This window comes from Aquarana catesbeiana, linkage group LG01 (genome assembly GCF_042186555.1).
Source record: "Aquarana catesbeiana isolate 2022-GZ linkage group LG01, ASM4218655v1, whole genome shotgun sequence".
Taxonomy (NCBI): Eukaryota; Metazoa; Chordata; class Amphibia; order Anura; family Ranidae; genus Aquarana; species Aquarana catesbeiana.
Window position 1 is genome coordinate 892,227,694 of NC_133324.1, and position 19,608 is coordinate 892,247,301.

General features: G+C 44.3%; 1 protein-coding gene across 1 annotated transcript in view; it reads left to right on the top strand.

Moving 5' to 3' along the window:
• The window catches only part of POLN (DNA polymerase nu), a 202,735-nt gene that overhangs the window by 95,702 nt on the left and 87,425 nt on the right, over positions 1-19,608 (top strand). Inside the window, exons 12-15 of the mRNA XM_073610916.1 lie at positions 25-90; positions 1,177-1,234; positions 5,647-5,724; positions 16,380-16,494. Coding sequence (XP_073467017.1) covers positions 25-90; positions 1,177-1,234; positions 5,647-5,724; positions 16,380-16,494 — 317 coding nt within the window. The remainder of the gene's footprint in view (positions 1-24; positions 91-1,176; positions 1,235-5,646; positions 5,725-16,379; positions 16,495-19,608) is intronic.

The following is a 19,608-nucleotide window of genomic DNA, read 5'->3' on the forward strand; positions in this document are numbered from 1 at the left end:
TAATAATACATTCATGTCTGCCAGGGTTGTATTTCTCCCACCTGGAACCAGACAGGAACTGTAAGCGGCCGTCTCTCAGCAAAGCATCCTGTAAGTTGATGACAGTATGTGTTTCCTGTTTTTGGTGGAGAAATCCTTTTCTGCATTGTTATTGATTTCTTCAAAGAACAGCATTACATATTAAAGGAAGTAATTTAATTTACAAGGGTTTCTCAGTTTAAGAAGGGAGGTGCCCACTTTGCCTAGCTGTTTACACCACAGGCTAAGAATAGCAAACATTGGCCTAGAAACAGGACTGGTTAGGACTGGGGGGGGGGGGGGGGGCTTCACGGGCCCCTTTAGTTTTGACAAATGAGGACAACTACAGTGGGCTTCTTTCAGTGTAGCACATTGTATTAGGCTACAGTACAGAAGTGAGTGGTTGTGATATATGTCACTGGCCTATATAATTATTTTATAATGTATAGAGATTTACAGTTGTAATTGTTACTACACTATTTACTACACTATTATTTTCCATAACACCTCCTAATGTATATATCTATTACAGTGGGTGCCTTAACTCTGACTGCCTTCCTTGCCTAGAATCTCCACTAATAGTTGCTGGTTTTCTGCAGACCGGCTGCCAATACACTGGCCAGACATTAGGCAGTATCGGCCGGTTCAATAGAACCGAACGCCCGGCTTCTGCCGAAGGGCATAACCGAAAAAGGTCTACTGATCAGCATCTGACCAGCGCTTTCAGCCAATGGCTGGGAGTGCTGACTGGTGTGTTCTGCCTGGGGAGGCCATCCCCCTGTCAGAACACAACAGCTTAGTGGGGAGATAGCTGTACTAACATCAGATAGTTAGTACAGCGGCTCCTCTCAAGCCCCTCAGTTTTGGCCGTTCATATCAATGGCATTGTTAATCACTCTTTACCTCTTTACAATGATTCCCTGCTTCATTTTACCAGTGTATCATCAGATAGTTAGTACAGCGGCTCCTCTCAAGCCCCTCAGTTTTGGCCGTTCATATCAATGGCATTGTTAATCACTCTTTACCTCTTTACAATGATTCCCTGCTTCATTTTACCAGTGTATCATCATGGTAAATAAAAAAGTTTGCTTGATCAGAATATACAGATGATCTAGTCATATGATAGTAATAAACAATTTTAATTTATTTGTGTTTTAGAACATTCAGGGTGTTTCAAAGCTTGCAGTGCAGTTTGAAAAGAAACAAAAAGTACCAGGTGATTTTTTTTTTTTTTGAGAGTAACTATAGAACATAGTAATTACAAATCTGTAGAGATTAGTTTTAGAATTGTGGCATTATTCTTCATTGCGCAAGTTTTGACTTGACACTTTTTGACAAGAAGAAATAAAACAAAGAGCTTTTCTAATTAATTTGTTTGTAAAGCTTATCTTTTAAACCTTCCCACCCAACCTTCTTAATTAGTGCAAACAAATGTACTGTTTTATTCCACGTGATGCCGTCACAAGGGCTCCATTGCAACTATTTGTGGTGGCAGCCAGTGGAGGGGTCGGCAGGGGCCCTAGGTGTCTTCTTTAACAGGAGATGCACCTTGCCAGGTTACAACTTCCGGAGCCATCTGGCTGCAAACATGGTGTGGCTGCTTCTTGGTAGTTGCTTCTATTGTGGACCAAGTGAGTGGTATTGGGATCACATTCTCTGCGAAAATAAAAACTATTCTCAAATTTTTGAGACATTGGAGCCCCTAACCATAAAAAGATGCTCTTATCTATGATGGATTTGCATCATCCTAATTTAACGGACATGGATTGCTTGTGAGTGGAGTTCAGGTTTAACTTTGGTCAAGTATTAAAAACCACCATTTAATATAGATAAGAATTCTGACTTTTCATAAGTTTCGTGTAATCCCCTGCACAGTACCATGCAGAATGGGAGAGGGAACGGCCTGCATTGTGAGCGAGCCTCTAACGCTCACAGGGAAAATACTTACCAAGGGAAGAGAACATTCATTTCATCAGTACGCCTTACTTGACCATTCAAAGGTTGGAGTGGGTCCTGAACTAGAGTGTGTTGCTTAAGGCCCCTTTCACACTGGGGCGGTTTGCAGGCACTATTGCACTAATAATAGCGCCTGCAAACTGACCCAAAACAGCTGCTGCTGTCTCTCAAATGTGAAAGCCCCGAGGAGCTGGAGCGGTGCTGGAGCGGTGCGCTAGCAGGACGGGAAAAAAAAGTCCTGATAGCAGCATCTTCGGAGCGCTAAAGGAGCGGTGTATACAATGGGACAGCGAGGCTATACCGCCGGCAAAGCGCCTCTGCAGAGGTGCTTTGCAGTGGTTTCTAACCCTTTCTCGGCCGCTAGCGGGGGGTGAAACCTCCCCGCTAGCGGACGAATACTGATGGTAAAGCGCCGCTTACAATAGCAGCGCTTTACCACCGACACCGCCCCTGCCCCAGTGTGAAAGGGGCTTAAAGCAGAAATAAACTCTCTTATCCTTTACAACCAAGGAAGCTTCCATCTTAGCTTCTGTATGATCTGCAATTGCCATCGTGCTGCACATGTGATCAATTATGACACCGGCCATTTAAGGGCTTGACAGTTCAACTGAGAGCATAAGTTTAGACCCCTTTTACACTGAGGCAGTTTTCAGACATTTTAGTGCTATAAATAGCCTAACATGCATCCCCAGTGTGAAAGCCCAAGTGCTTTCACACTTGGGCAGTGCGCTTGCGGGATGGGGAAAAAAAGTCCTGCAAGCAGCATCTTTGGGGTGGTGTAGAAGCGCTGTATACAGCGCTCCTACACAGCCCCTGCCCATTGAAATGAACGGGCAGCTCTTCGAAAGCTTCGCAACACGGGGGGGTTGTAACCCTTTCTTTGGCCGCTACGGGGGGGTTAAAAGCGCCCCGCTAGTGGCCGAAAAGTGTCGCTAAAACCACGGTAAAGTGCCGCTAAATCTGTATACATGAGCGGACTTTTCGACAGCGAAGGTCCGACGGAACGAATCCGCCGGACAATTTGATCGTGTGTGGGCTTCATTGGACCTTTGCTGTGGAAAAATCAGACGGACGTTAGAAATAGAACATGTTTCAAATCTTTCCGACGGACTCGAGTCCTGTCGAAAAATCCGTTCGTCTGTATTCTAGTCCGACGAACAAACAACGACGCAAGGGCAGCTATTGGCTACTGGCTATGAACTTCCTTATTCTAGTTCGGTCGTATGTCATCTCGTTCGAATCAGTCAGACTTTGGTGTGATCGTGTGTAGGCAAGTCCGTTGCGTCGGAACTCCATCGAAAGTCCGTCAAAAAGTCCTTCGGGGTTCAGTCCGTCGAAAGTCTGCTCGTGTGTACACGGCATGTGTAATTTCTGTGTACTGTTTTGTTCCTCTCCTACATTGTCAGCATGTGTCACTTCTGACAAGTTTTCCTGACACCAAGAGAAAATGGTGATAGGGGAAGGACCTCCAGCCTCAGCTCTGTGCTGTGTGGATGGGGGTGTGTCCCTTCCCTCCAATCAGCTCCCAGAGGTCTCCTCACTCTGCAGAGTGTAACATCAGCTCTCCGGCTCCTTTTTTTTTCTGGATTCTCAGACTTTAGCTTTATATTTCAGTACTTTAAAAAGATGTAAAAAGAAAGGGCTGCAGATAAACAGGTACAGCTTATGTGGGAGGATTTGTTTCATCTCTGTGTATCACTCAAGGCCAGGCACTTCACTGGGTATATGGAAGGGTTTACAAGCACTTTAACTGTGGTGTAGCCTCCTGAAATTTCAGGGACCTGATCATACGTGTGAAAATACTGCACAAAAATACTCTGAACAGAATTACTATTGATTATGTAAAACAATTTCAAAAGTATATTCAGCTGTCTTCCTGGAGGGATTTCATTATACATACCTATATCAGATGTTACCACTTTTTGAGATAATGTGTCCCCTGGTGTGCTCTGTGGTATATCCCACCATACCCTATGCCACTAATGCCGCGTACACACGGCCGGACTTTGCATCGGGCAAAACTCCATCGGCATTTCGGACGCAAAAATTTAAAACAGGCTTTATATCTAAGTCTGTCGAAAAATGCAGACAGAAAAAGTCCGATGGGGCATACACGCGGTTGGAATATCCGATGAAAAGCTCCCATTGGACTTTTTCTGCTGCAAAGTCCGACCGTGTGTACACGGCATAACATGTCCTGTAGTAACATAAGGCATCAATTTGAGGAATCACAGTGGCTGCTGTAGCTCACGAAGAAAGTAAAGATTTAACACCCCGCCCACTGGAAAGGTAAGACCCCTTTCACACTGGGGCGTTTTTCAGGCTCTTTAGCGCTGGAAATAGCCCCTGCAAAGCACCTGAAAACCGCCTCCCATTCATTACAATGTGTCTTTTCACGCTGGGGCGGTGCGATTGTGGGAAAAAGTCCTGCTATCAGCACCTTTGGGGCGGGTTGGGAGCTTTTTATTTAGTGCTCCCAAAACACCCTACCCATTGGAATGAATGGGCAGCGCTTTCAAAGCTCCTTAAAAGCAATTTGAAAGCGCTGCTAAATGGAAGTTTTTAACCCTTTTTTTGGGTTAAAAGCGCTCCGCTATCACCCGAACAGCGCTAAAGCGTTCCACTTTGTTTACAGGGTTATCTGGGTTAGGGTCTTTCAGCTAGCAACATGGTCGCTTTAAATAGCGATATGTGTTATTCTAGGACAATTCCAACATAGGATAAAAAGAAAATAAAGAATTCAGCATTTTTAAAAAATTTTCACTGGATTAAATACCGAAAAAAAAAAAATTTAACCATGTTAAATAGATAAAATATGTGCAGCCACTTGAGATGTCTTTTGAAGTGGTTGTAAAGGATTGTGTTATTCTTACCTGCTCTGTCCAATACTATTGCACAGAGCTGCTCCGACGAACCTCCTCTTCTGTGGTCCCCCTCCAGCGCTTTTCACTTCTACTCTTCTGCGTCTGCCCCCATAGCAAGCACTTGGCTATGGGGGCAGATGTGCGTGCTTGCTTCTGAGCCTGGCTGTCTGTGTCCATAGACGCACACAGCACAGCTTGGGTCCGCCCCTCAATCCCTGCTCACAGGATTTTGTTAACAGCTGCAGGAGCCAGTGGCTCCCGCTGCCTCAGCAAACCCTGTGAGAGTGGGGGGGGGGGACTGCTTATAGACAGGCACAGCGCTGGATTGAGTATTTAGGGGGGTGAGGGGGGGATACTGCAACTGAGACATTTTTTCTCTTAATGCAGGGAATGCTAAGAAATGTCTTGGCTTTACAACCACATTAGGGAGCATTTTGGACATGCTGGGTGTTTTTTTTTGGGGGGGGGGTTTGTGGTTTGGTATAATGAATGAATATACATACTTGGGGAGGGGGTGCACATTTTGTTGTGGTGTTTTGGTCACCTAATTTTATTTACGTGTAATACATTTTTGTATGTACATCAAGTAATTAATTTCTGTATAGGTGATTTAATAATCTATTCGAATAATGCCCTGAAAATTTAAAAATGATGAATGTCAATACTAAAAATAATTGTAAAAATATGATATAATTTACACATATAGCAAGCTGTTAAATAATCCAGGTATGTGTGAAGTTAGATATGATGTGAACATCAGATCTCTGAACTGCTACTTATGGCTATTTGTATAAATTATTTAAACCAGGAGAAGACAGAGAAATAATAACAATTAATCCAAGATCCGTGTTTGTATCTTCCAAAGGCCACGCTTTCCTTGCAGCAGGCAAGTCATTTTCATTTTTCTGCCACACTACATCCTTTTTCTTTGTCAGTTTGATGTAAATTACATTTCATAATTAATTGTTTGGATAATAGAAATGGAACACTTGTGACCACCAGAGGGAGCCTGCAGTCTATGTTTCTTGTCTATACGCCTATTCAAGTGATTAGCTCTCTCTCGTGCGCTACTTAGACTGTATGGTCATTATTGTGTTAAATTGTAGAAAAAGTTGGTATATTTTTATTTATTATGCTTACTTTTTAAAATGTTATACAGATGAAAAAGATGACAATTAAGAAAACAATGGCACTGAATAACTAATGATTTAAATGGTAATAAACCTCAAACCACAAATCTAATATATTGCAGCTTACCAATGATTAGATGCGGTGGCTGTATTCGTTTTTCTTTTTTAGGCTTTTTTTCACCTGGTGATCTGGCCAGTAACACCCCTTCTGTTTTAGAGCGCCTACACTGTGGATGAAGGAGCACAGGGCACACAACAGACAGCAGCATTGTCAGTCTGGGGGGAAGGGGAGTGCTGGATGTAGTAGGAGACTTAAATACACTAACGAATTGAAGTTGAGCTACAGGAAACCGTTTTTTCCTTTTTGGGATAAAGGTTTTACATAAATAAAAGCTGATCATTTTAGGCACAGTGTCAGTGTTAAATGGTGTGTCTCATTCCTGTAACTGCAGGATAGCATTTCTGTTGAAAACCAGACTTACTGGCTGGATCACCAGATAAAAGAAAGACTAAAAAAAAGAAACAAATGGAAGCCATCACATGTAAGAATTGGTAAGCTGCAATATAATAAATGTTTGCTTTTGGGTTTAATACTGCTTTTACCACTTGCCGACTGCACTATAGCTGAATGACGGCTACAGTGCGTTCGTCCATTTCTGGGAGAGTGTCAATAGACGTCCTCCCAGAACACCCTGCCCCCTGTGCACCTCCTGTGAAGTGCATTGGGCTCGCTCTGTGACCGTTGTGTCCTTAGGACACAGCTGATTACAGATCAGGGTAAAGGGCCAATCACAGCACCCCTTTACCATGTGATCAACTGTGTCCAATCACAGCTGATCACGTGTAAACAGACTTGCAGGTTATCAGCATTACTTTCCTACCACGCTGTGTCTGTAGGAGGAAAGGAGAGCCGTTAACCGGCATGACTGCAAAGAGGTGCAGGTGTTAATACTGGTGTTGACAACTAGTTAGTGTTCCAGTTAGCACGGGACTCTGCTTTTCAGGTCAGGCCAGTATATTTTGGGATTCTGTGCAGAGGAATTGAGACCAGCTTTGCGGCAGTTAACCTCCCTGTCTCTGAAGACTCGCTCGCTGTGAGTGACTAGCAGACTGCTTATGGTACTGAGAATGTTTTCCTATTTTTCTGTACATAGGGCTGTGGAGCTAGCCAGGAGATAAGGCTGAGGGTTATACTTTTTTTTTTCTCTCTGGGCTGCCTATGTACTTTATGTGCTATAAAGTTTCATATTAGGCAGTATGGCTGGACTTTGGGGTTCCTCTTTTTATTTTTATTAAGATGCATGTGCTTTTGATATTTGGTGGCTCAGAATGTGTTTCCACACAACTGTCATCATCAGGGACAGACAACAATGACAACAGTTGTGTGGAAATGCATTGGGTGGAGCTTGTGGCCAATTACTTTATCGTGCACGCCGGCAGAAGTTCCAACAGCGTGATCTTTGTTTCTGTCAATGTGAGTTACTGATATCCACATGTAAGTGTATAAGCTAAATACATTTTATCTTGCTTTTATTGGTTGCACAATGAGGTTCTGTTCTTCCTCTTATATGAATACTTACTATTTGTGATGCTGATGTTAAGCAGAAAGGGAACCAGTTTGGCGGAGCCATAGAACAAATGGCTGCATAGAAGCCTCACAGATTGATGGGATATCTCATGGTGTATGGCTGTGTGTCAGCTGAGCTTATTTTCCTGAGATCCAGTGTTTCTGGTAAGAAGTGTGTATCCTGGTGGCGTGGATTATTTCACAATACTGGTTTCTTTTGGGATTTGCACAGGATTACCATTATTTACAATTGATTAGAATGTCACTTTTAGAGACTTTATTTTTAGTTTGTTGGCTTTTTTCAGACTTTTTTTTTATCTATATGTAAATTGCGTGAATATTATATTTAAAGAGAGAGCGTGCCTTTTTTGAGTATTGTCACGTTCATTCATCTGTTAGCCGAGACTCGATGCCAGATTTGTTATCCCAAAGACCCAATAATCCACCCTGCTGCTTTGTCATTTTTGCAGTCTGCCTGTTGAACCCCAGATTCTGAGAGACTGGGGAATTTCAGAAAGCTTGTAAATCTACGTCCTGCAAGGTTCATCATTGTATGTGGAAAAATCCATTTTCAGTGGTGTGAGTCTCTGAGGGCTTCCCCACATGCCTTTTCAGTGATCAGTGTTTTTTCTTTCCTTTTGTTGGGGGTAGAATAACTTTTAGCCTCCAGTACCCTCAAGGGTCAGGCGGCTGCCCTGTTTGTTCTTTTTCAACAATTGCTAACAATTTACAGATTTGATTTGTTCTGTATTCAGGAGGTTGCATACGTTGTTCCCCATATTCTGCCTCTACTCCAAATGTATGCAAGACAAAACCAGAGAAAATTCCCAGCTCAACTCACCAACCAGTCTGCTTACCAACCGAATTATCCTGTCTAATGCCGCATACATACAATCGCACATTCTGACAACCAAATCCATGTTTTTTTCCGACGGCTCAAACTTGTCTTGCATACACACGGTCACACAAATCTTGTCAGAAATTCCGAACGTCAAGAACGCAGTGACGTACAACACGTACGACGAGCCAAGAAAAATGAAGTTCAATAGCCAGTGCTGCTCTTCTGCTTGATTCCGAGCATGCGTGGACTTTTGTGCGTTGGAATTGTGTACACACGATCGGAATTTCTGACAACAGATTTTGTTGTCGGAAAATTTGAGATCCAGATCTCAAATTTTGTTTGTCGGAAATTCAGACGGAAAATGTCCGATGGAGCCTACACGCGGTCGTAATTTCCGACAACAATCTCCCATCGAACATTTCCCGTGGGAAAATCGGACCGTGTGTACATGGCATTACAGTGCGTTATAAAACAGCTGCAGGGCCACTTAATGGCACCCTGTATTACCTGCAGTCCTAACTCTTGTAAATTTAAGAGAGTCTCCATCAGTGGGAGCACATGTATTCTAATGGATAGAAAGGGGGCAGGTGGGCCTGGAGGTAGCCCAATCCTTCTTAAAGGCACAGGGGTCACACTGGACACCCAGAACATAGCACATTGGCAGCAAAGGTGTCCATTGCATCCCCTCACCAATATTTACACCAGTAACAAAGAGATGGCCCCCATCTATAACTATAATTTACAAGGGTTAGGACTGCAGGTAATACAGGGTGCTGTGAAGGGGCCCTTCAGCTTACGTATGCATTTGCAAATGTGTGCTAACTAAACCCTTGTTTTAACACATCCTGTTGGACGGGTTAATTTGGTTGGTAAGCAGACTGATTGGTCAGTTAAGCTGGGAATTTTCTCTGGTTTTGTCTTGCATGCGTTGCCCTTCCATGTGCTCATTGCTGTGAAGGCCAGTTATAGATGGGGGCAGGGGCCATTTTGTGTTTTTTTTTTCCACTCCAAATGTAAACTTTCTTGTGACCATCACTTCATCTAGAAGGATTTCTGAGTTATCAGTATTGTCCTGTAAGGAGCCGCATTTGATATTGCATAAAGACCAAGGAGCCCTTTTTGCCAAACGTGACTCTGCCTTTCTCCATAATAATGATTTGGTGTTACCTTTCTTGTGTCAGTCACCAGTGCACCCCAAACAGATCTCTCTCAATTGCCTGGATGTGTTGAGGGCCACCAGGGTTTACCTCTCTGCCTCTGCTTCTTTTGGACATCTCTAGGTTGCCTGATCATCGAGCTTTTTCCCTTAATGGCCAATAGAAAATTATAGGATTTTTGTATTGAGCATAAAATTGCTCTCCCTTTGAACTGCTTGCTACAACTGAGTAGGTTTGCTATGGGTGGGGTTAGAGCTTCAAGGGGGTGGATCCTCAGTTTCCTATATGCCTAGTGTCCATTTCTCCAGTAGACAGCAGTATAGCTCCAGGTTGCTTATTTATCATGAAGTTGTGTCCCTCGATAGACTCAGAGAAAAGGATTTTAGGGTCAGTAGAAAATCTTATATTTTAAAGCATCTGAAGATTGGACCATGGACAGTTTGCTTTTCAGCTGCTGGAGATTTGGAGAATTACAATGGCAGATAGCAGTAGCCGTGCTGCCAGTTAATTAAAAGAGAAGTATGGGATTTATTTATTTTTTTCTGTATCATACTTACCTCGGTGGATGCAGCATCGGTCCGGTGCTGCATCTGTCCTCCGGCGCCTCTGGCTCGGTTCTCACAGCTCCCCGAGCATCTGATCGTCAATCAGCAGCTCTCCTGCTCTGTTCCTTCTCGCTCACTGGAGCGCTGAGCTGTGGAGGGGGTGGGAGCGGCTGTCTCAGGCTAACAGCAGTTCGCTAAGAGGCTGAGCGGGGTGTCAGTCCAGGCACCTGGAGGATTTAGACTCCCATTGTTGGGATGACGTGGTGCCTGGACTGATTTCTGTGACGTCAGCAGAGAGCAGACTTCAGACCGCTCTCTGCTGAAAATGGGTCACAGGAGTGCAAAACGAACTGTGCTCCTGTGATCCATAGGAGAAGACCAGCTTTACAAGCTTTGGCTGGACTTCTCCTTTAAGGGAACATGCAATAGACAATGGAGACTGAAGCTGTGGCTCCTGCAGGTGTATCATTTTGGGCACATGGAAGGGGTATCCATCCTAAACTCAGATCATAATGTTCCCTGGGCACATTTTGGCTTTGTTGGTGGTAAGAATTGAGCTCTCCCAGGGCAATGAGCATGGCTTAGCTAGTGGGACAGCAATGTGTTCTATGGTGTCTGAACTCTGCCCAATATTGTTAGTGATTGTTTGCAGATAGTTGTATATCTGACCCGGGAACTCTTTCTCTGATGCTAGGATTCTGACTATGCCCAGCAGATCCAAGGTCTTCAACTGAAATTTGAAACCACTTGTGTGATCTGAATTGATTAATAAAATGTAAAATTGTTAATTGCCGTCTTGCGTTCCTTTGGATAATTTGTACATATACAATGTGTAAAAACAATTTTTCGCCCCCCTTTTCAACTACTGTCCAAGTGTACACACTTATCACTGTACATAGATGTATCAATTGGATAAGGATTCTCCTTTGCAATACACTTAAATCATTGTAAATGATCACCTTGTAAAACAACCCATTCAGTTTAAAATAGAATTGAAAGGCAACACAAAAAATTATAAATACCTTTTTTTCTTTTTTTATAGGTGATTACATTCCCTCTGTTCTCAACGGCATAAGAGCTGGCTCAGCACAGCTTGAGAACTGACCATGGTGTGCTCTCCTGCATAGTGTGGTCAGGTTTTAATAGGAAGGCAAAGGGACTGGCAGGGAACACCAGGGATTTCACATAAAGGAAGCAATATAAAGAGAACAGGGGACTTTCTCATACAAGTACATGGTACAGCAGGCATATATCAGGAATATGAAGTTTTGGGGTAACAGATACTTTAACTCTCTTATGAGATCATAATATGCAACGGGGGTTGGGCAGGTAAGCAGTTAGGGCGTGCTCACTAATTAAAGAGGTATTAAACCCTAAACCCTACGTTTTATACATTACAGCTTACCAATCATTAGATGTGGGGGCCGGTTTAGTTTTCTTTTTTTCCCCCTCTGATTTCAACTGGTGATCTGGCCAGTAACACACCTTCTGTATAACAGTGCCTACACTTTGGATGAAGGAGCACAGGGGGCACCTTATGACAGGAGCATTGGCAGTCTGGGATGAGGGGAGTGTTAGATGGACTAGCAGATTTAAAGTGTTACTAAACCAAGCAATATGGAAATAGTTTGCTGCAATATAAAAATTTTTTTTTTGGAAAAGGTTTGGGACTTTATATGAGGCGTGGGGCTGTGCCTCCATCCCGAATGCAAGAAAAAGAGGAGGGAAAGGCCGGAGGCCAAGTGGGACTTTAAATGAGGCAGTAGACAGATTGGAGTAAAATAAAAATGTGTACAAATTTATTAGTGGAAAATTCTGGATATACAACACATGTAAAAGTGCATGCGCACAAGCCATAGCCTACATGAATGCATATGTATACAGACAGTCAAAAATAGTATGTCTAACCATAATAGCTGTAGCAGATGTACACTGTACAATAAATACATATATCTATACTGGGGAGCACAAAACACATGATATAAAAAGTGAGTATGAAAATAAAATAATGAGGTGCATCAAAACATTAATAACTGTCAAATCCAATTAAAAGCCCAGTGGCTGCATCCTTGGTGCCCGACGCGTTTCTGTGAATACACTTCTTCAGGGGCGGATGCTACAGGATTTCTGAAATTACAAAGTATGAAGCCATCAAGGAATAGAAATAAATACAACCAGAAAGGACGATATGTCAATTTCTGGGTACTCACGATGTCACCAGACTGTGGTGCAGGGCAGGGACTGGGCAGGGAAAAGCTCTCCCCCGGAGCTGGGGTGGCAGGCAATCCAGCGCAAGACAGGCACATATCGGCATCATCCCCAAAACACAAGCATCCTCTGCAAAACATAGCCAATCATGGGTGGGATGGTGGACCTAAAGTGGATGATGAAATCCATAGAGAGGGTCACAGTACTGACATTGAGGAGTAAAGGGAGTAGAAGGTAGTACTATATTCAGAGTGTTACCTTGAGGTGCTTAAAAACGAGGCTGACCAACGCTATGGCGTCTGTTCTGTTGTGGAGAGCAGAGGAGGAAAAAGTGTGCCTGGGGTGGCGCCTAATATGCGTCCCGGCCGCGCCGGTGATTGCCACCGATGTCACGCTGGCAGGCCGGCGGTACGTGGGGCGGGGATCCCTGCTCACGGCAGGGACCCGCCCAGACTGACGTCACTACGTACAGCCGCGCCGACACCAGATGGAAAACTATGCGCCCGCACAACGGCGCCAGCTGGTGACGCCATGTGCGGGAGCACTGCGTGGCGCCGATGCGATGTGTGCACCCGCCCGATCCCCCACACCAAACCAGCCCAAAGCAAAGGGGCGGACGTGGGGGGGATGGGGAAGGCACGCAGAGCGCATCGCAGCTCCGGGAAAAGAAACAGCCCGAAGCCCAGAACCCAGCCACCATGCTGGATTGTGTAAGGTGCGCCCAAAATTGGAGCAACATACAGTTGCACACAAATATGTGTGTGGACCATAAGGTACACTCCCACACATAAAAAACCCCAATTAGAGCCAGCAGGGGAAAACTGCCTAGCAACTGTCTACTGCCTCCATCCCTGTAAGAGTTTAATGGAAAAGGTTTGGGACTTTATATGAGGCGTGGGGCTGTGCCTCCATCCCGAATGCAAGAAAAAGAGGAGGGAAAGGCCGGAGGCCAGGTGGGACTTTAAATGAGGCAGTAGACAGATTGGAGTAAAATAAAAATGTGTACAAATTTATTAGTGGAAAATTCTGGATATACAACACATGTAAAAGTGCATGCGCACAAGCCATAGCCTACATGAATGCATATGTATACAGACAGTCAAAAATAGTATGTCTAACCATAATAGCTGTAGCAGATGTACACTGTACAATAAATACATATATCTATACTGGGGAGCACAAAACACATGATATAAAAAGTGAGTATGAAAATAAAATAATGAGGTGCATCAAAACATTAATAACTGTCAAATCCAATTAAAAGCCCAGTGGCTGCATCCTTGGTGCCCGACGCGTTTCTGTGAATACACTTCTTCAGGGGCGGATGCTACAGGATTTCTGAAATTACAAAGTATGAAGCCATCAAGGAATAGAAATAAATACAACCAGAAAGGACGATATGTCAATTTCTGGGTACTCACGATGTCACCAGACTGTGGTGCAGGGCAGGGACTGGGCAGGGAAAAGCTCTCCCCCGGAGCTGGGGTGGCAGGCAATCCAGCGCAAGACAGGCACATATCGGCATCATCCCCAAAACACAAGCATCCTCTGCAAAACATAGCCAATCATGGGTGGGATGGTGGACCTAAAGTGGATGATGAAATCCATAGAGAGGGTCACAGTACTGACATTGAGGAGTAAAGGGAGTAGAAGGTAGTACTATATTCAGAGTGTTACCTTGAGGTGCTTAAAAACGAGGCTGACCAACACTATGGCGTCTGTTCTGTTGTGGAGAGCAGAGGAGGAAAAAGTGTGCCTGGGGTGGCGCCTAATATGCGTCCCGGCCGCGCCGGTGATTGCCACCGACGTCACGCTGGCAGGCCGGCGGTACGTGGGGCGGGGATCCCTGCTCACGGCAGGGACCCGCCCAGACTGACGTCACTACGTACAGCCGCGCCGACACCAGATGGAAAACTATGCGCCCGCACAACGGCGCCAGCTGGTGACGCCATGTGCGGGAGCACTGCGTGGCGCCGATGCGATGTGTGCACCCGCCCGATCCCCCACACCAAACCAGCCCAAAGCAAAGGGGCGGACGTGGGGGGGATGGGGAAGGCACGCAGAGCGCATCGCAGCTCCGGGAAAAGAAACAGCCCGAAGCCCAGAACCCAGCCACCATGCTGGATTGTGTAAGGTGCGCCCAAAATTGGAGCAACATACAGTTGCACACAAATATGTGTGTGGACCATAAGGTACACTCCCACACATAAAAAACCCCAATTAGAGCCAGCAGGGGAAAACTGCCTAGCAACTGTCTACTGCCTCCATCCCTGTAAGAGGATGCAATATAAAAATTGGTCGCTTTTGGGTTTAATACCCCGTTAATGCTGGCCTATTACTTATTTATACAGTATATTATTTTTTTTTCTCCTTTTTTGCTATTTCATTTATCTGTAAGTATAAAACAATACTGAAATCTGGATTTAACGGAGAAAAAAAGTTTACATTAACCACTTGCGAAACAGCTGCCGCGATCGTGGGAAAGAGAGCCAGAAAGGGGATCTGTTAATGTAAACAGACAGATCCCCGTTCTGACAGGGGAGGAGAGAGAGATCTGCTGTTCCTAGTGACCCCCTTGATCGCCTCCTAGTGTTAACCCCTTCCCTGCCAGTGACATTTATACAGTAATCAATGCATTTTTATAGCACTGATCGCTGTATAAATGTCAATGGTCCCAAAAAAGTGTCAAGTGTCCTATCTGTCTGCCACAATGTCGCAGTCCCGCTAAAAATCACAAATCACCGCCATTACTAGTAAAAAAAACTCAAAAAATTTATAAAAATGCCATAAATGTATTACCTATCTTGTAGACGCTATAGTTTTGTGCAAAGCAATCAATATATGCTTATTGCGATTTTATTTATTTATTTATTTATTTTACCAAAAATATGTAGAAGAATACATATTGGCCTAAACTGATGAAGAAATTTTGATGAATCGCTTTGCGGGCGCTTTTAACATTTTTTCGGCCACTAGCGGGGGGGGGTTAAAAGCGCCCCGCTAGCAGCCGAAAAAGCGCCGCTAAAACGACGGTAAAGCGCCACTAAAAATTTTGATGAAGTGCTTTGCGGGCGCTTTTAACGCTTTTTCGGCCGCTAGCGGGGGTTAAAAGAGCCCCGCTAGCAGCCGAAAAAGGGCCGCTAAAATGACGGTAAAGCACCACTAAAAATAGCGGCGCTCTACCACTGACGCCTCAGGTGAAAGTGCCCTTATGACTGATCATAGAGGGGTTTTCTACAATACAGACATACAAGGATATTATTTATACAAGGGTATTATGGAGACAATTGTGTATGGATTCTTGTTATTTTTAGTTTGTAATCTAGGGGTTAGATGCTGGTTTGAGTGATGGAAAACCATTCCACCGATTGCTAATCTCCAACAGATCTGAGTGTCCATAATGATTTGTTTTTTTGGGGGATTTGTTGCAGGCAAAATATATAGCAAAATATGGCTGTACCAGGGTTCTCTTTCTGGCTAAATGCATGTAAAGAAGATCATGGTCACTTTAAGTTATAGATATGTTAGAGCATTCAAAGGGAATCTTTATGTTTTATATTGATTTTGGCATTTCGTATGACCGCTATTCCTGCACTCTTTGGGAAAATCTTTTTCTCCTAAGCCTCCAGCTGTACCTACCTGCCATGTTCTTAAAAGATAATTTCCGAGAAAAATTGAAATCTAATACTTTATCGGAGATATGTGTTTGTATTACAAAGCCCACAGCACTCAAATAACATTGTGACTCCCTCCCCTGTAAGGAAACAAGATATCCTGTTTTCCTGGAAATGCCCTTCTAAAAGTGTTTTACTTTATTTTATTTTTTTTTTTTTACATTTTGAAGATCGCAGTGAATGGAGTTGGAATCTGTGGCAAAAGGTGATACTTTTTTCCAGTAGTTTCTGAAATAGAAACCAATTGGATGATTCAGCCTACCACTTATGTTTTGGCTGGTATGATTCTATAAATGTTTAGACAGATCTTTTAACTGCAGTCTTAGGTCTAGCTCTTCTGTATTTATTTTTTCAGGTTCTGTAATTTGAATCACACAATTCAATGTTTATGTAAAAACATTTTTCTGATCAATTCTTAGATTTTTCTCAGATAGAACTGCGTTTACTTGCTCACTTTTCTTCTGATCCTGAGCTTTTAAAACTTTTTCATGAAGCGGAGGAAACTGACATATTTGCAAATTTGGCATCTCAGTGGTAAGTAAAACTAGCTTAATTAATGATTTTCCAATATGTACATTGCCAATGCTTGTTAACAGCTTAACGACCTCCCACCTCAGATATACTGCGGCAGGGCAGCCACTACATGATCCGCGTGCTGGGGCAGAGAGCGCGCCCCGCCATCCCAGCTGTGCTGCGATTGGCTGCAGCACCAACCAATCAGTGGCTGCCAGCCGCTGATTGATCACTGGCACCCGACAATTGGCTCCGGACATTACCGAAGAGAGCCCTGTATAGGTAAGCAAACACAGGGCTCTCTTCTGACAGGAGCAATGTGCTGTTTTTTTTCACCTGCAAAGCAGGAAGTAAAAAACAGCACATTGCTTAGTAAAAGCAGCACACACAGTACACAGATATTGGCCACACATTTAACCCCTTGATTGCCCTAGATGTTAATCCCTTCCCTGCCAGTGTCATTAGTTCAGGGACAGTGCATATTTTTAGCGCTGATCACTGTATTGGTGTCGCTGGTTCCAAAAAAAGTGTCAGATTTGGCCATTACTAATAAAAAATAAATAAAAACTCCATAAATATATCCCATAGTTTGTAGACCCTATAACTTTTGCCCAAACCAATAAATAAACGCTTATCGGGATTTTTTTTTACCAAAAATGTGTAGCAGAATACATATTGGCCTAAATTGGATGTGTTTTATAACAGAAAGTAAAATATATATTGTTTTTTCAAAATTGTGGGAATTCTTTTGTTTATAACGCAAAAAATAAAAACCGCAGAGGTGATCAAGTACCACCAAAAGAAAGCTCTATTTGTGGGGAAACCCCCACCTTCCCCTCCTACCTCCTGAGGGACACATCACTAAGTCTGAGTGCTGTTGTGTGACACACCAGTATGGGGAGGGAGCTTGCATAACCTTGTTTAACTTTCCAGTTTCAGAAATTCAAAACTTGCACACAAATCTTTTTGATGGAGTGGGAAAATGGTGTGTATGGGCTGCTTATGTACAAAACCAATTTTTTCCCCTAGTATGGGCAAAGTACAGATTTTTTTAAATACTTCTATGTGTAGTATGACTTGAGGGAGAACTATTGTCTTCATCTTTACAATCAAGTTATGTTGTATATACTGTATGATGTCATGTTGTATGTGATGGCTATGAAGCAGGTGGAACTAGACAAAGCCATAGCAATAGCAGCATTTCTGCTTCTCTTGTTCTTATTTATGTGGAGTTTTGCAGAAAAATAACATCAGTCATTGGACATGAAATGCAGGTACATGCAGGTCTATAAATGTCCCCCACTATCTTCTAGTGTTTCAATAGTGTTTTCAAAGTGCTATCAATGGTAACATTGATACAAAGAAGTACATTTGGATTCAGTAAACACTTCACTGCGAATAATGTTGACTTGGAATTACCGTGACCCTTGCCTGGGTCATGGTAATTCCATGCCTCGACGGGTCAGGGCTGTTTTAGCAGCAAAATAGGGACCTACTCAAGTTCTTTTTTCTAAGTTGCCTCTTTGCCTCCATCTAACTGCTAGCTCAATAAAGGTGCAGAAGCACATTGATGTGGTCATCACTGTGTTCTCTCTTGTACGCATGGTCACAGTGTTTGTGTTGACATCACTGTTCAGAGTGCTAGAGCTCTGAGGGTCAATTCCCATCTGTGAATATGTATTAAAAGCATGCTTAGGTACAGGGTTTTGGATACATTTTTGTATGTGCTTGCAAGCATTAATGTACACTTTAGACATAAACTGATGTGCATTGTTAACATTTTCTGTATGTTTTAGTGAAATGTTGCACTGCATTAATAAAAAAACAAAAAATATTATGTATTAAAAAGGATCAGGCTTTTTTACAAATTCGTCATAACCCCTTCTCATCCACAGTCTATATTACCATTCCTTAGCACAATGCCCCATGCTGCACTAATAAACATCCTCCCTTGGAGATCTACCAACCAATGCTTTGCATGGCTGTTGGTTCTGATTCTAATGCTACGTACACACGGTCGGACTTTCCGGCGGACTTGGTCCGGCACACTTTCTGACGGACTTTGTCCGCCAGGTGCGCCGGACTTTAAAACGGACGGACTTGCCCACACACGACCGGACTTTTCCGGCGGGCTAAGTCCGCCCGTCTTTCCGACGGACTTTCGCCGGAGGTACGGCGGACTTTCAGAATGAACGGACTTGCCCACACACGGACAAGTCCGTTCATTTTGAACGTGACTCATGTGCGACGGGACTAGAAAAGGAAATCAATCTTGCCGCTTTTATCGGCAAGATTGACACCTTGCGAGCCCCGTCGCGGGGCATACCAGGCCCTTAGGTCTGGTATAGATTATAAAGGGGAACCCCCTACGCCGAAAAAAACGGCGTGGGGTTCCCCCAAAGATCCATACCAGACCCCGATCCGAACATGCAGCCCGGCCGGTCAGGAAAGGGGGTGGGGACGAGCGAGCGCCCCCTCCTAAACCGTACCAGGCCGCATGCCCTCAACATGGGGGGGTGCTTTGAGGGAGGGGGGGCGCCCTGCGGGGCCCCCCACCCCAAAGCACCTTGTCCCCATGTTGATGAGGACAAGGGCCTCTTCCCGACAACCCTGGCCGTTGGTTGTCGGGGTCTGCGGGCGGGGGGCTTATCGGAATCCGGGAGCCCCCTTTAATAAGAGGGCCCCCAGATCCCGCCCCCCCACCCTATGTGAATGAGTATGGGGTACATGGTACCCCTACCCATTCACCTAGGGAAAAAGTGTCAATAATAAAACACACTACACAGGTTTATAAAATAATTTATTAAACAGCTCCGGGGGGGTCTTCCTCTGGCTTCGGGGGTTCCTCCGGTTCCTCTTCTCCCGGCGTCCGGTTGGTTGTTCTCCGCTCTCTTCTCCCGGTGTTCCAGTTCTTCGGCTGGCTCCTCTGCTGTCTTCAGTTAGCTCTCTTGCCAGCAGAGGTCCGGGCTTCTGGGCTTCTGCGCTTCTTGGCTTCTTCCCTCTTCTCTTCTCCAGATGTTGACACGACGCTCTCTCCGCTGGACGTGGTCACCGGGCGATATTGACCACGCCCCCTAAAACGTCACAGTCCCAGCATGCCCAGGGACTGTGACATCATTAGGGGGCGGGGTCTCT